Source organism: Ahaetulla prasina, chromosome 3, assembly GCF_028640845.1.
Source record: "Ahaetulla prasina isolate Xishuangbanna chromosome 3, ASM2864084v1, whole genome shotgun sequence".
NCBI lineage: Eukaryota > Metazoa > Chordata > Lepidosauria > Squamata > Colubridae > Ahaetulla > Ahaetulla prasina.
The window spans coordinates 43,971,388-43,985,510 of record NC_080541.1 but is presented as its reverse complement, the minus strand read 5'-3'; the positions used below and the strand labels follow the sequence as shown (position 1 = coordinate 43,985,510).

Genomic DNA, 14,123 nt, shown 5'->3' with positions numbered 1-14,123 from the left:
AGAAAAAGATTTATTTTCAGTTCAGGCAGTTGGCAGTGGCTACTAAAGAATGAGAGAGAGGCATTAAAGATTCATATTAAGATTCAAATTTGGCAACCACTTTTGGAATAAATCTGGTAGTTGCAGGAAAACTTTGGGTTCATAAGTTATGCGTTTACTATTTTAAATCTTTAACCATTGTAATTTTCCCCATGCAATGATAGCTGGGAATAATGGGACATTTGAATCTTTGACAAAGGCTATGATGTATAGCGGGGTGTCAAACTAGTAGCCTGTGGGCCGGATGTGTCATGCACTGGCCATACCCACTCCCGGTTTAGTGAACGGGGAAAAAGCTGCAATATGTCATGTAAAGACAACATGATGTTGCGAATTTGATACCCGTGATGTATTGCATTATTTGCAAAATAAAATTCTTGTTAATCAGATTCAGGGCAAACAATAAAATAAAAGCATATGCTGAAGTCTAATGAAACCCCATTAGTGAAAAAGGGCAAATCCATTATAGCCAGTTTTAGGATACGTCTAGCTCTTTTCATGTATTTTCTTTACATTGACATATTTTTATTTTTGCGTTAGTTACAGACAAACATCAGTTTAAACCTGAACACATGCTCTATAGATTCCGTTATGATGATGGCACATATTATCCAAGAAATGAAATGCAAGATGTAATCTCAAAGGTACAAACATTATACTAAATAGTTATACTAATTAAAAATACAACCATTCTGATTAAAAACTAAAAATATGGCATTATAATATAAGTTAAATTTCTTGTTTTCCTGATGTGCAAAAATAAGGAGATAAAATTATGTTGAGCTGTTGAAATGAAAGACAAATTAGTGTTGTGTTACATAATATTCAATCCTAACATAATGTAATAAGTGAGTATAATTTGATTGAATTTAGCAATGTTATCTATGTTCTCTTATTTTACAGTTCAATGTTAGTATTCTTTCAGTGAATAACATGCTATATTCATTTTCTTAAAGATTAGAGGCAGGGCAATAATTCATTAAAATAAGCTTACTGCGTGCATGAGTTACATGCATCCTTCCAGTCATTCTTTTGCTTCATTTGATCCCAGTAAATAAATTGGGCAGGAATACCTTAGTAGTGCTTCTCAACCTTAATGCTGGCTAGGAATTCTGGGAGTTGAAGTCCCTGCATCTTAAAATTGCTGAGATCAAGAAACACTGCTTTAGTGTGATATTTTGTGATAATGCTTTGTAGTAGACAAACAAGCTAACAAACCCTGTTTTAAATCTTGGTTTATGATCCTGGTATAATAAACAATTAAAAAAATATCCGATTTATGTATCTGTTTTTATGAAGGGATGAGTAATTATGAACACTAGAGCATTGTAACTAAATAAACTATAAATCCTACTTTATCATAGTATTGTGAACAGAAGTGCATAACTGCTTTCAAGCCTACACTTCGAACATCTGATAATTAAACAGTAGAAGCAACTTTCAACAAGAAGTGCTGAAACAAGTATTCTTTAATTCATTAGACAAAGCTATCCTTTTTCTTATATTTGTGTTTGGTTTAGGTGTTAATGGATAAGAGGGCACAGTTGAAAATGTTGCTGGTATTTATTTATTTTTATTTATTTATTTTGTCACAACATCATACAAAAAGATTATATAGTATATACACATACAAACATATATAGGAAGAAGAAAAGAAAAACAATAAGACAGGAACGGTAGGCACGTTTGTGCGCTTATGCACGCCCCTCTTATGGTCCTCTTAGGAATGGGGTGAGGTCGATAGTAGAAAGCTTTTGGTTAAAGCTTTTAGGATTATGGGAAGAGACCACAGAGTCAGGTAAAGTATTCCAAGCACTGATGATTCTGTTGCAGAAGTCATATTTTCTGCAATCTAGATTAAAGCGGTTTACATTAAGTTTAAATCTATTGGTTGCCCTTGTATTATTGCAATTAAAGCTGAAGTAGTCTTTGACAGGAAGGACATTACAATAGATGATTCTGAACAAATGAATCAATATTTATTTTTGAAGATATAGCTATTGGAATTTTCCTGGATTTCAAATATGCTTTTGAAGGAATTTTTTCCTCTCTTATTTTATAAAGCAATTAAATTAAGGCCATAAATTGCCATTATTCGAGACAGTAACCTGTATAAATATATATGGACTTTACTTGATTTTGAGTAATTTAGATTGAATATTGTTCATATACTTAACAGGGTGTAAGATTATATTGTCGTCTGCACAGTCTGTTTACTCCTGTGATAAGGTAAGTTTGAGTTTCGTTGTTCAGTTTCATAAGATTATTAGTAGTTGCTACCCACTTATGTAGATCTTGCTCAATAATTGTTCATTGTTCTAGTAACAGAAGACTAAGCTAAAAGTATAGCCTAGAACAGCCTATCTTTCATAAAAACGATCAGTCATTTTACTTTGATTATTGACTTGCAAACCCTTCAATAAATGGTGTAAAATTAATGCAAGGCATGTTTGCATCTACGCTTCCATTTCCAATAGACAGACAAGTACAGAAACATTTTGTAAACACACACATATGCACAAACACAAACGCACGCACGCATGCACGTGTGTGTGTGTGCGTGCGCACATGTATCTATGGGCAAAAAGCCTACAAGTTGATTCATAGATAGATATAAATAATAGCATAAAATAAAATTAGTTAAAACAATGCATACAATATTTCATTCCAATGCAAACAAAGAACAATAAGAGAAAAATATAATTAATAAACAATACAAATCCTGAAAGAAAAAGTATAAGCCATCTCGGCATGTCACCTATATACTAAATATCAAACAATGATCATTTTAAATAATAAACCCTCTGTTCTTCTAGATATTATGAAACGTATGTCACAGAGAACATACTGCATTGTTTTGTTTAGTGGAAAAAAAATAGCCTTTTCAAAAATGGATAAATTAAATATCTTGAATCTAGTCCTTGATGTCCAGAAAATTAATGCTTTTCCAATTTCTCACGCCAGATATAACCAAAGTTTTTAAACAAGAGTGAAGTGTCCCATATTTTAGAACATAAGTCAATGTGACATTAGTATCTTTACTACTGAAAGATTTTCCCCTAAATCTACTTATATACTGTGTATTAAAATATTGTTCCAAAAAGATACCAATAACTCACAGCACTAAATCATGATTTAATAACTCATCACATTTTTTGCAGTGCTAACAGATAAAATCTCTTTTTACATACATTCTTTGGGGCATCCAATAAATTCAAATAGAACATTTTGATGTACCAATCTTAAATCTGATGAAACTAATTTAACATTCTTTAAAGTTTGCAAGTATTGGCCTATTCCTTAAAAAATATTCAAACATTCTAGTCTTCAAGGACCACATATAATAGTCAGAAAATGAAGTCAAGCATGTTTCCTATGAAAAAGAATTCTAAAAGATGAAGTCACCCACACAAAAAGTTTTGTGTTTTATGAAAACTAGCAAGTTTTTAGCAATAAAATTACATCTTCATTCTGGGCAAAAGTTCAACTACTGGATTTCTGCTTGCTGTTATGTATAGATAACTATTTCTTTAAACTGTCAATTTCTAAATAAGTGTTTAGGATACATATGAAAGTTTGTGTGCATGTAAGTGTAATCTCATTTATATTTTACTTGTATTTATTTATTTACTTACAATATTTAGACTAGTCTGGAGGGAGGATTGGGGCCAAACATACTTTGAGAGCCAATGCACTGTGGCATTGGGATTAATACAGGATAGAAGTACCTTCTAACTCGTACTTCTCTTACTGTACTAATAGGTACAATAGATTCCTATTAGTTTATCCATACACCTTTTTGGTAGTAAAAGAACCCAGTTGCTTTTTCTTTCCACAAATTATGCTTGTACAACTTAACCGCAACAAAACATAAACAGTACTTTTTTTAAAATGTACCTGTTAGGTTCTGGAAGTAACGAGGCTGGAGACCAGGGTAGTGACAACAGCTCTTTAATATAGGGTGAACCCAGCAACTGGCTGGGAGAAAAACCTCTCCTTTTATACAGTTCTACTGGAGGCTTCGTCCAATCAGCAACGTGCTGATTTCCGCCAAATATTAAAGGTACAAACATGAATACATAACACCTCCCTCCCAGAAAACACTTTGCCTCTATTTACATATTTATTTACATGTTATTTTTCACGTAGTCACGCAAATAACCTGGGCGCCTCCTAGTTCTTTCTGACCTGCGCGGTTCAGTTCTGGTGGTTTTGAGCTGGTCGGAGGGGCTGTTTTCTCCTCCCAGCTCTTTCTCTGAGCCAACGGGCCCGGATTATTGGCCGACTTTTTCTTGGCCATCCGCCTTGGATTATTTTGAAACTTTCCTGCTGTTTCCTCGGGAACCTGATGGCGCCGCTGGAACTCTGGGACCTCAGCTAAGTCTTGCGCCCCCGGTCATTGTCAGCTGTGAATTCAAATTGGTATTGGTCATGATCTGTTTCATTTGGTTCGGTTTGATCAGTTATTCGTTTCCTTATCTGATCTATGTGGCGCCCACACTCGGTTGTCTGGTAGCTCTACCACGACGATTTTGGGCCGGTTATCTTTATTATTTGTCCTGAACCAACTAGGGCCGTCCCCATAGTTTCGGCCCACACCCGTCGCCTATGCTCATTTCCTTGTCTTTCTAGTTCCCCTTGTAACCCTCTGGTGTGTAATGGGGATTCAAACGGTCAAGTGGGCACCGGAGTTTCCGTCCCATTAGTAATTCGGCTGGGCTTTTCCCGGTGGCCGTGCTTGGGGTTCTGTGCTGAACAGCTAGGAAGAGGTCTATCTTTGTTTGCCAGTCACCTGGCTTGAGCCTGGACAATGCCTCCTTAGCGCCCGGACGGAACGCCTGCAAGGCCATTCGACGCAGGGTGGAAAGGCGCAGAGAGGGCATGTCGGATGCCCTCCTCTGCCAGGTATTCTTCAAACTGGGCTGCCGTGAATTGAGGCTCATTGTCGGACACCAGAGTGTCCGCAACCCGTGAGTTGCAAATAGGTGGCGAGGGCTGCGATTACTGCTTCGGCCGTAGTGGATTTCATGAGTATGATCTCCAACCATTTAGAGAATGCATCAACAACCACTAGGAACGTTTGGCCGTGGAAAGGGCCAGCAAAATCAATGTGGATTCTTGACCAGGGCCCTTGGGGCTTTTCCCATTCTCTGACTGGGGCCGTTGGGGTAGAGGTCTGGACTCTTGGCAAGCCTGGCATTTCCCTACCCTCTCAGCAATCTCTGCGCCCATGAGTGGCCACCACACATAGCTTCTAGCTAACCCTTCATCCTTACGATCCCTGGGTGACCTCGTGGAGGAGGTCCAATACCTTTCCCTTAATTTATCAGGAATTATTACACGATCACCCCATAACAGGCACCCCTTGAGCCGAGAGCTCATCTCGCTTTTTAACAAATTCTTGAACCCGTTGCCCGGTGCAGCGCCACCCTCTGTACCCAACCGAGTACAGTCCTTAACACAATGTCCCGGTATGATGCCCGAGCCACTTCCTTAGATGTGACTGGGCCAGAGTCCAAAGAGTCAATAAGTAGGATGGGCGCCCCGGAGTGGGGTCTTCGGTTGCCCCTGGTAGTGGGCATCGGCTTAACGCGCCTGCATGCCCCACTTCTTTCCTGGTCGATGCTGCAGCTTGTACGAATAAGCTGCTAAGAATATAGTCCATCGGGTCAGTCGTGGCGAAAGTGCCACAGGCGTTGCGGTCGCCAGCCAGTATCCCTAGTAGCGGTCTGTGGTCAGTCACGATTTCAAAATTCCGCCCAAAGACATATTCGTGGAATTTTTAACCCCTGACACAATGGCTAGTGCTTCTTTATCTAATTGGCTGTAGTTTCTCTCTGGGAGGACATCGCTCTAGAGTAAAAGCTATAGGGCTTCTGTGCCGCTTTGGAAGTCTATGGCTGAGTACAGCCCCACCCCATAAGGGAGGCATCGCAAACCAGCACTAGGGGTAATGAGTTGTGATATTGGATGAGCAGGCTATCACTTGAGAGCAGGTTCTTTACTGCTTCAAAAGCCCTATTTTCTGACTTTCCCAAGACCAAACAGTATTTTTCCTAAGAGCCTATGCAGCGGTTCCAACGGTTGCTTTGTTCTTTAAAAAGACCGCGTAAAATTCACCAATCCCAGGAATGCCTGCAGCTCTGCTTTGTTTTTGGGCGCTGGAGCCTTCCTAATTGCCTTAACCTTGCTCTCAGTAGGGTGAATTCTTTCTTGTCTATCCGTAGCCCAAGAAATCGACGGATTCGACCCCTATCTGGCATTTGTTTGCCTTGACTTTAATCCGCTGTCCGGAAAATGCCCAAAACCTTTCTTAACCGCCTCCCCAATTCCTCCATGTTTTCCCTGAAATTAGGACATCATCAAGTAGGGAACTACCCTGGGAGCCCCTGCAGTAGTCGCTCCATTAGGTTTTGGAACAGCCCTGGTGCCACACTGACCCCAAATTGCAATCGGTGCACTTGAAGGCCCCCTGTGCGTTACAATCGCTTGGGCTTCGCCAGCGGGCGCTCACGGGCAGTTGTTGGTAGGCTTGGGCCAAGTCTAACTTTGCAAAGACTTGCCCTTGCCCCAAAGAGTGCAATAAGTGTTGCACCACGGAACCGGTAAGCGCTTTTCTGTAAGGCTTTGTTAAGCCGCCTTGTAGTCAGCGCAAATTCTAATTGACCCGTCCGGCTTTATTGGGTGACGATTACGCCTCCCACTTTGCGTGATCGACTGGCACCAAAATCCCTGATTTATGAGCTTGTCCAGCTCCTTATCGATTTTTGGTTTAGGGCAAAGGACTCTCCTCGCCTTAAGCCTAATGGGGGCTACCTGGGGTCTAAGTTGAAGGAAATAGGGGTCCCTTGTACTTGCCCAGGCAGTCCTTGAAGACATCTTCGAACTCGTTAAAGAGAATGTCTTTCAGGTTACAGTCACTTCTGTAGATGCCAGTCACTCCCATGCCCAGGGCACGAAACCAGTCTAGTCCCAACAGACTGGGCAGAGTTCCTTCGACGATCGTGATGGGCAGGGTCTTCTTGTGTGGACCGTGACTCGACTCGGACGGAGGTGGTCCTCGAACAGGGATGCGATTCCCTGGTAGTCGTGGACTCGTAGCCGTTGTGCTTGCAGGTGGCGCTTGGCGACAGGCGGCAGCGACTTCGCCAAAGTGTCCCAGGACATGATGGTGATCGCTGATCCCGTGTCTACTTCAAGCCGGCACCTCCTCTATTTTTGGCTTGGTGAAGATCTTCTTCTCCACTCGGGTAGCGCCTATGACCACAGTTGTTTGGTTGAATCCGCGCCTTTTTGTTTGAGCCAATCGCGGGTCGCCTTGCCGATTCCGCGCCTGATTGGCCGATTTGAATTTTCGGCGGAAGGTTGGGCCGCCGACAAACTTGAGCTAGGTGCCCTTTCTTCCCACACCGCCGCATGTCGCGCCTTAAACTTGCAGCGTTGGCGCTGGTGTTGACCCCGCAGCTCCGCATTCATCTCTGTCCCCTTTGTCGCTTTCTCGGTTCGGCAGACCCCTTCCTCATCTTCACCGCCGGATTCGGTCTGAACCTCCTCCTGGTGCACCGGAGTTGCCTTCGCGCCGCCTTTGTGGGACAGGCTTCTGCAGTGTCTCTGCCGCTTGGGTGGACATTTCATGTGCTCTGGCTTCGCCCAGAGCGTGGCCAGCGTTAGGTTGCTCTTTGCTAGCAGCCGCCGCCGCAAACGGATGTCTTTGACCTCGGATGAGTTGCTCGAGGAGCACCTCGCCTAGGTCGCGTATCCGCAGTCCTTGGACGCTTTCTTAGGGCGGCCATGTAGTCACCGATGGTTTCGCCCATCTGCCTTCGCCTCCGAATTCAAACCGCCGCACGATTTGGACGGCGCAGCGGCGGTTTTTAGTAAAGTCTGTAGAGTTGGCCATGACACCGACTGCAACGGCGTTGGCTCTGCCAGGGCTTCCGCGATATCAATGACCTCCGACCACAGTGGCTTAAGAAATAAGCCCTTTTCGGTTATCTGGAACTCCTTGCAGTTCGTTGGCTTCTAGAAAGCTTTCGAAACGGGTCATATACGTTCCCCATTTCTCCTTAGCCGGGTCAAACGGTGCGGGCGGAGTGTAACTGGCCATCTCCGCTTTTCTGCCCTGAGTTTGCTGGGTTCGGGTCTATCGTGCTTCAGCTCGGTTCTGGTTCTCCTTAGCCTCGAGATCCCACCTTCGTCGCCAATGTTAGGTTCTGGAAGTAACGAGGCTGGAGACCAGGGTAGTGACAACAGCTCTTTAATATAGGGTGAACCCAGCAACTGGCTGGGAGAAAAACCTCTCCTTTTATACAGTTCTACTGGAGGCTTCGTCCAATCAGCAACGTGCTGATTTCCCGCTCAAATATTTAAAGGCACAAACATGAATACATAACAGTACCACATAAAATCAATATAATAAACAATTAGCAAGCAATTCTCAAACTACAAAATGCCAGAAATAAAAGGAATGAATTATAAAATGTCATAAGCAAAAATATTGTGAAGTAAAGTAGTTATTATTAACTTTTTATGATAAAATGATAGGCAGCAGTTGCCTTTCTAGATTCAGATGATTGGAAATGTACATTTTTGCTTTTTCTCTTTTTTAGGTATAACCCTATCTTGATATTGTTCTGTGTAGTGAATTTTTTTAAAAAAAATATTCCTTAATCTGCCTAATCATAGACCCAGGAGAATAATATATGTCCCTCAACTCCAAAGAATATTGAGAATATTGAGAATAGAGTTATGATATAAAAATATTAAAGCAAAGGGTTTTTCCAACTGAGAAATTCTCAGTGGTATAAGTGCATATTCATTAAATGACTTTGGAGTAATTATCTTAGGCCAACGTATCTTATAGGCTTGCTGTAAGAATAAAATGAAGGAAGATTCTAGATAAACCAACTTGAATTTGTGCAGGAAAGGCAGGATATAAATCTAATTAATCAGTCAAGCAAGGATATTAAAGATGTATTACTATTTCAGATTTCCTTAATAGTACTTGAAGTTTTGTGTTTTGTGTCTGTACCAATATTTATATGTGAAAAGTAGGACTGTTAAAAGATACAGTTCTAGAAGACACAAATTGCATGTGGAAATATCCATGGTGTAAAACATCCAATATTATATTGTAATGTTTTCTTTTAGTCCCTCATCAAGGTAATTAATAAATAAATAAATAAATAAATAAATAAATAAATGAATGAATGAATGAATGAATGAATGAATGAATGAATGAATGAATGAATGCCTAGTTTTGGAGATATATGGGAGGTTTACTTTTTGTGATATACTTTGAACCTTGCCCAAAATACACAGTACTGTAACTAAAATAAAGTGTTATTATTGCAAAACAATGCAAACAGAAATAATTTTGAATAGATAAGGTATTACCTAGGTTATATTTGGAGTATAATATATGGGTATTCAGCTTTTGTAGAATATATATTTTGAGGATGAACTATTTTATGCTTTTTTTTCCTCCTCAGGGATAAAGATTACCATTTAAGAACCTACAAATCTGTCATAATGGCTAATAAAATGATAGACTGGCTAATTGCACAGGTAGGACAATGCTCTGAAGTATATAAATTTGATTAGTAACATGAAAGAAATGTGAATAAATTTCCATTAGAAATGAACATTTTATATGTCATATAATTTTGCTTTTATATATTAACTAAGCTACAAATATTTTGGTATTATTGGTCAGCTGTTAGTCCTGGTATCTTTTGAAAGACTTTAAAGTATTAAGCATTGTTCTACTTATCTGCCCATTGTTTTTTAAAAAGTTAGATTATATTATACAGGAACCATATTTTTTTATTTATAAGATGCACACCCCCAAAGTGGATGGAAATGTCTGTGTGTCTAATAGAGCACATATTGCCGAAGCCCCCCACCCCCAATCCTTCGGCTTCTGCCTCCTAGCAATTTGCCTCCTTGCAGCAAACAGCTGGTCAGCTTCAGCACACCCTAATTAAGCATGAGCAGCTGCTTGGTGGTTAGATCTGCATCCCGGAATACCACCTATCAGCTGTTCCAGGCTGTTCCATTGCCACCCCCCATCGCCACCATCGCTGCTCATTGCTGCTGCCGCCTATTACCACCTCCATGTGCCCGATTTTTGGCCTATCCCTGCCACCGGGAACGGGCTGAAACAGGGTGCGCAGAGGCCAAAAATGGGGTGCACGGAGGCCAAAAATGGGGTGCGCGGATGTTGTGACTCCAGCCCCTGAACCTGGCCCCATGCCCGAAAGTGACTCCGAGAGTGAGGGGAAAGGGCCTGTAAGACTTACCTTGGGAGCACCGATGCCTTTGGCCCGGCTCCAGGAGCCAGAACCAGGCCAGTCGGAGGACGTAATGAGGCTGTCATCCCCTGATTCCTCCCTTCCTCAGGCTACGCCTTCAGACCCAGCTGATAATAATAAAAATAATCAAGCTTGGATTAACCTGCGCTTCAGAAGATTAGAGAAGCAGCATGATCAAAGAGAAGGGTGGGGCAGGAGCCTCACCCCACAGGATATATAATGAGCTTTGGGACTGCTCGCACTCCATGGGGAGCAAAAGATTAGCTGAACCGTTTCAAAGAGAGCTGAAGTCTTACTCTGCGAGTCTTTTGTTTGAACTTTGGCAAGCAGCTGCAATTTCTCTACCAGGACTGATAAGAGTCGTGAATCCACTGGCTGAAGGCCAGCTCGTTACTCCGAAGTAGGGAAGGAGACAGAACAGCGGAGCAATAGGTGGCAGCAGCAGCAATGGGCGGTGGCGATCCCTGCACACTGGAACAACTGATAGGTGATATTCTGAGAGGCAGATTCAACCGCCAATCAGCTGCTCATACTAAATCAGGCTGTGCTGAAGCTGGCCAGGCTGTTTGCTGTTTGCTGCAAGGGGGCAAATTGCTGGGAGGCAGAGCCAGAGGCAGATTTTTTTTCTTGTTTTCCTCTCCAAAAGCCAAGTGCGTCTTATAATCTGGAGCGTTATAATCCGAAAAATGCGGGTATATTTTATTTTAATACCAAAGTAAATACAAAATACAAAATAAGTATTAAACTATAAATTTATTATCACATTATCACAACCAAAATATAGAAATTATTTTAAGTAATGGTCGTGTTTATTTTTATATTAATAAACTTATGTGCAGGGGGATTGCAGAACAAGAGAAGAAGCAATGATCTTTGGAATAGCACTTTGTGACAATGGATTTATGCATCATGGTAAACTATAAATTTATATAAGTTTTTAAAAAAAAATAATACAAAGATTCTAACTTTAAAATCTAATATCAATACTGTGATAAATAATTTCCCTAGGATATGCAGTATGTAGCATTTATTGGTTTGTTACTAGAACTTTTGTTTGGAGATTTATATTTTTAAAAAGTACTTTGTAATTAAGAACTGCTTTAGAATACGTGTACAGATTACAGATAGAGTTCATTCTTGCTAATCATAAAATTCTATACTGTTTTCTTTGTAAAATTACTTGCTAATAGCTGAAAAATACAATACTACAAGGATCTACTTATTTATTTATTAGTTTTATACACTGGCATAATCCTTGAAGACTCCTAGAGTTAATAACATAAAATAACTTACATGACAGTATAGCAAAACTATATTAAGTACAATAAGTAGTAGTGATTTACAGTGCAATAAAGCTAAATATGAAGACACTTCACCATTCTACAAATGCTTTCTGGGAAACCTGACTTTAACCTATTTTCACAATGTCATTAGAATGGGTGCTGCTCTAAGTTCAGAAGGGAAAACATTCTGTAATATATGGTCTATTAATAGAAAATAATAGTTTCTGAGATATATCTCCTTCCTTTCACTGAAGTGGGAATTATTAATAAGAGATAAGGAGTTTATCAGACAGCTCAGTTTGGATTGGAAGATGCAGTTATTTAATAAATCATATAGTAAATAAAATTTTAGTTGAATTATAAATCAATATGTTTATGTAATACACAAATATTAACCTTTCCTCTGTCAAATAGTGCTGGAAAAAAGTGAATTCAAAGATGAACCACTTCTATTTCGTTTTTTTGCGGATGAAGAAATGGAAGGCTCCAACATGAAACACAGACTTATGAAGCATGACTTAAAAGTAGTGGAAAATGTAATCGCAAAATCTTTGCTGGTAAGTTTTAAAAAAATTAAGTCTGTATGTTTGTTTGATTGATTTTGTTGCTAACTCTTATTATTTGCACATAGACAATGTTATAATTTGTAGTTTTTTCAGATCCATGCTATTGTCCATCAACTTAAATCCCCTAGATCTCTCTTGCTGTTTTTTGTACTATTCAGTTTTGTGACGAAAATATATATTAACTGGAGTGCAACATATAGGTACTTTATAGAGTCCAAAGTTAGTCTGTATTGGTTAAATATTCATACAATGCTCAAATAAATGCTTATGATTAATGTCACAGTTTTTGCAGATGAATATATTTGCCAGATGTAATGTTCACAGTGATAACAATCATATAGTAGTAACAGTTGCCTGTCATCCATACTTATTCAGCATAATGTTTTTCTTTTTTAAGATCAAATCAAGTGATGGAACTTATGGTTTTTGTTTGGAAGACAAAAACAAAGCACCAATTGTGAAAATAGTGGAAAAGTGCTCAAATGCTGAGGTAATACAGGTTCATAATTGTCCCAATTATTACATTTCTGCTCATAGAAAAGTTCAGGTATTTTGACAATTATTTCAATTATAAAATTTTACTTTAATAATTTTAATTGATTTGTGTGTGTAATTGTGTGTGTGTATAAATTATTAAAGACTGTCCCAGAGCATTTGTAAAATATAAATATTTGTATTACCTTAGTCATGTAGAAATTAAAAGCATACAATATGGATGATTTCACACAATGTAATTAAGCTATACTGTTTTTCTTTTTTTAAAATTTCAGTGCAGCATGTTGTGAAAATCCAGTTATGGTCAACACTGGATATGGCCCTGATACCTACCAGGGCTGGCATTTTCAGTTTTTTTGCATCAGAGTTTTAATGTTTTCTTCTAAATTATGTTAAATCTACTTGGGGCTTACATTATATGTGTCTTACCTTTTCTACCTCAAAATATGGGTAGATATGCTCCTGATTTTGAGCAATAATGATTAGAAAGGCTTTTTAGGGACTGAAAAAATAGTGCTTGGGAGTGCTCTACAGAGAATTATTATCAGCTATTTATACCTTCTTGGTGTTTAAGCTTACAGACAGTCAATATTTGTAATTTCCTAAAAATGTGAACTTTGATATCTTAATGTTATTGAAAGAAACATTACTCTTCACATTTAGGGTAAGAATTATAAAAAACTATGGAGAATTATTAGGTTTGTGAAGATTAAGAGAGCTGAGAAAATTGCTGTGTATAAATCTACATATTGTAAGCGATTTTTAAAGGTTACCTGGATGCAGAACTTTGAGAATCAATTTTGCAAAATAAGAAATATATTTGTGCATTACAATTTTATATATAGCTACTTAAAGGTAGGTTTATGGATAAGCACGTAAAAGTTTCCATGTACAATAAATTAATGTTGCTTAGGGAACGATTATAGTCTAGCAAAGAATACTTATTAAAATGTTCATTCAGGATTATGTGATCCACCAATAATATTAAAAAATGTGGCATCTTCCATTGCCTCCCATATCTGGATAGTCTTTAGTATGGCTACTAAAATGATTAAATCTTATGTGATTGTTAGAATAGTAAATTAACCCTATTAAAACATATCATTTTGAATTACTAATTTTGTTGTTCCAGTTTACATTTTGAAGGCCTATTAATCAAAGTCACCATTTTCATAGCAGATATTGAGTTAATAATAATACAGAAATGATCTGCCGATCTTCTTCATAAAAAAATTATGTGGAAGAATATGAGTTTCTCACTAGGAAAAGAACCTTAAGATTTTCAGTTACATGTCTAATAATGAATTGTCTCTTCTTATAACATCTAAGGCCTCTTATATTTTCTGAAAGATCTATACCTAAAGATCTATATCTAAAGGCATATCATGAAAAAATTGTTAACCACTTATATTATTTAAAATAACTGC

At 38.8% G+C, this 14,123-nt stretch overlaps 1 protein-coding gene across 6 annotated transcripts in view; it reads left to right on the top strand.

Moving 5' to 3' along the window:
• The window catches only part of PREX2 (phosphatidylinositol-3,4,5-trisphosphate dependent Rac exchange factor 2), a 130,710-nt gene that overhangs the window by 56,637 nt on the left and 59,950 nt on the right, over positions 1-14,123 (top strand). For all 6 annotated transcript variants that reach the window (XR_009154364.1, XM_058176739.1, XM_058176740.1 and 3 more), the window contains 6 exons: positions 580-683; positions 2,219-2,268; positions 9,531-9,606; positions 11,192-11,264; positions 12,050-12,192; positions 12,599-12,691. Coding sequence is in view for 5 of the 6 variants with exons in the window: in XM_058176739.1 (XP_058032722.1) it covers positions 580-683; positions 2,219-2,268; positions 9,531-9,606; positions 11,192-11,264; positions 12,050-12,192; positions 12,599-12,691 (539 nt within the window). In the remaining variant the exon portion in view is untranslated. The remainder of the gene's footprint in view (positions 1-579; positions 684-2,218; positions 2,269-9,530; positions 9,607-11,191; positions 11,265-12,049; positions 12,193-12,598; positions 12,692-14,123) is intronic.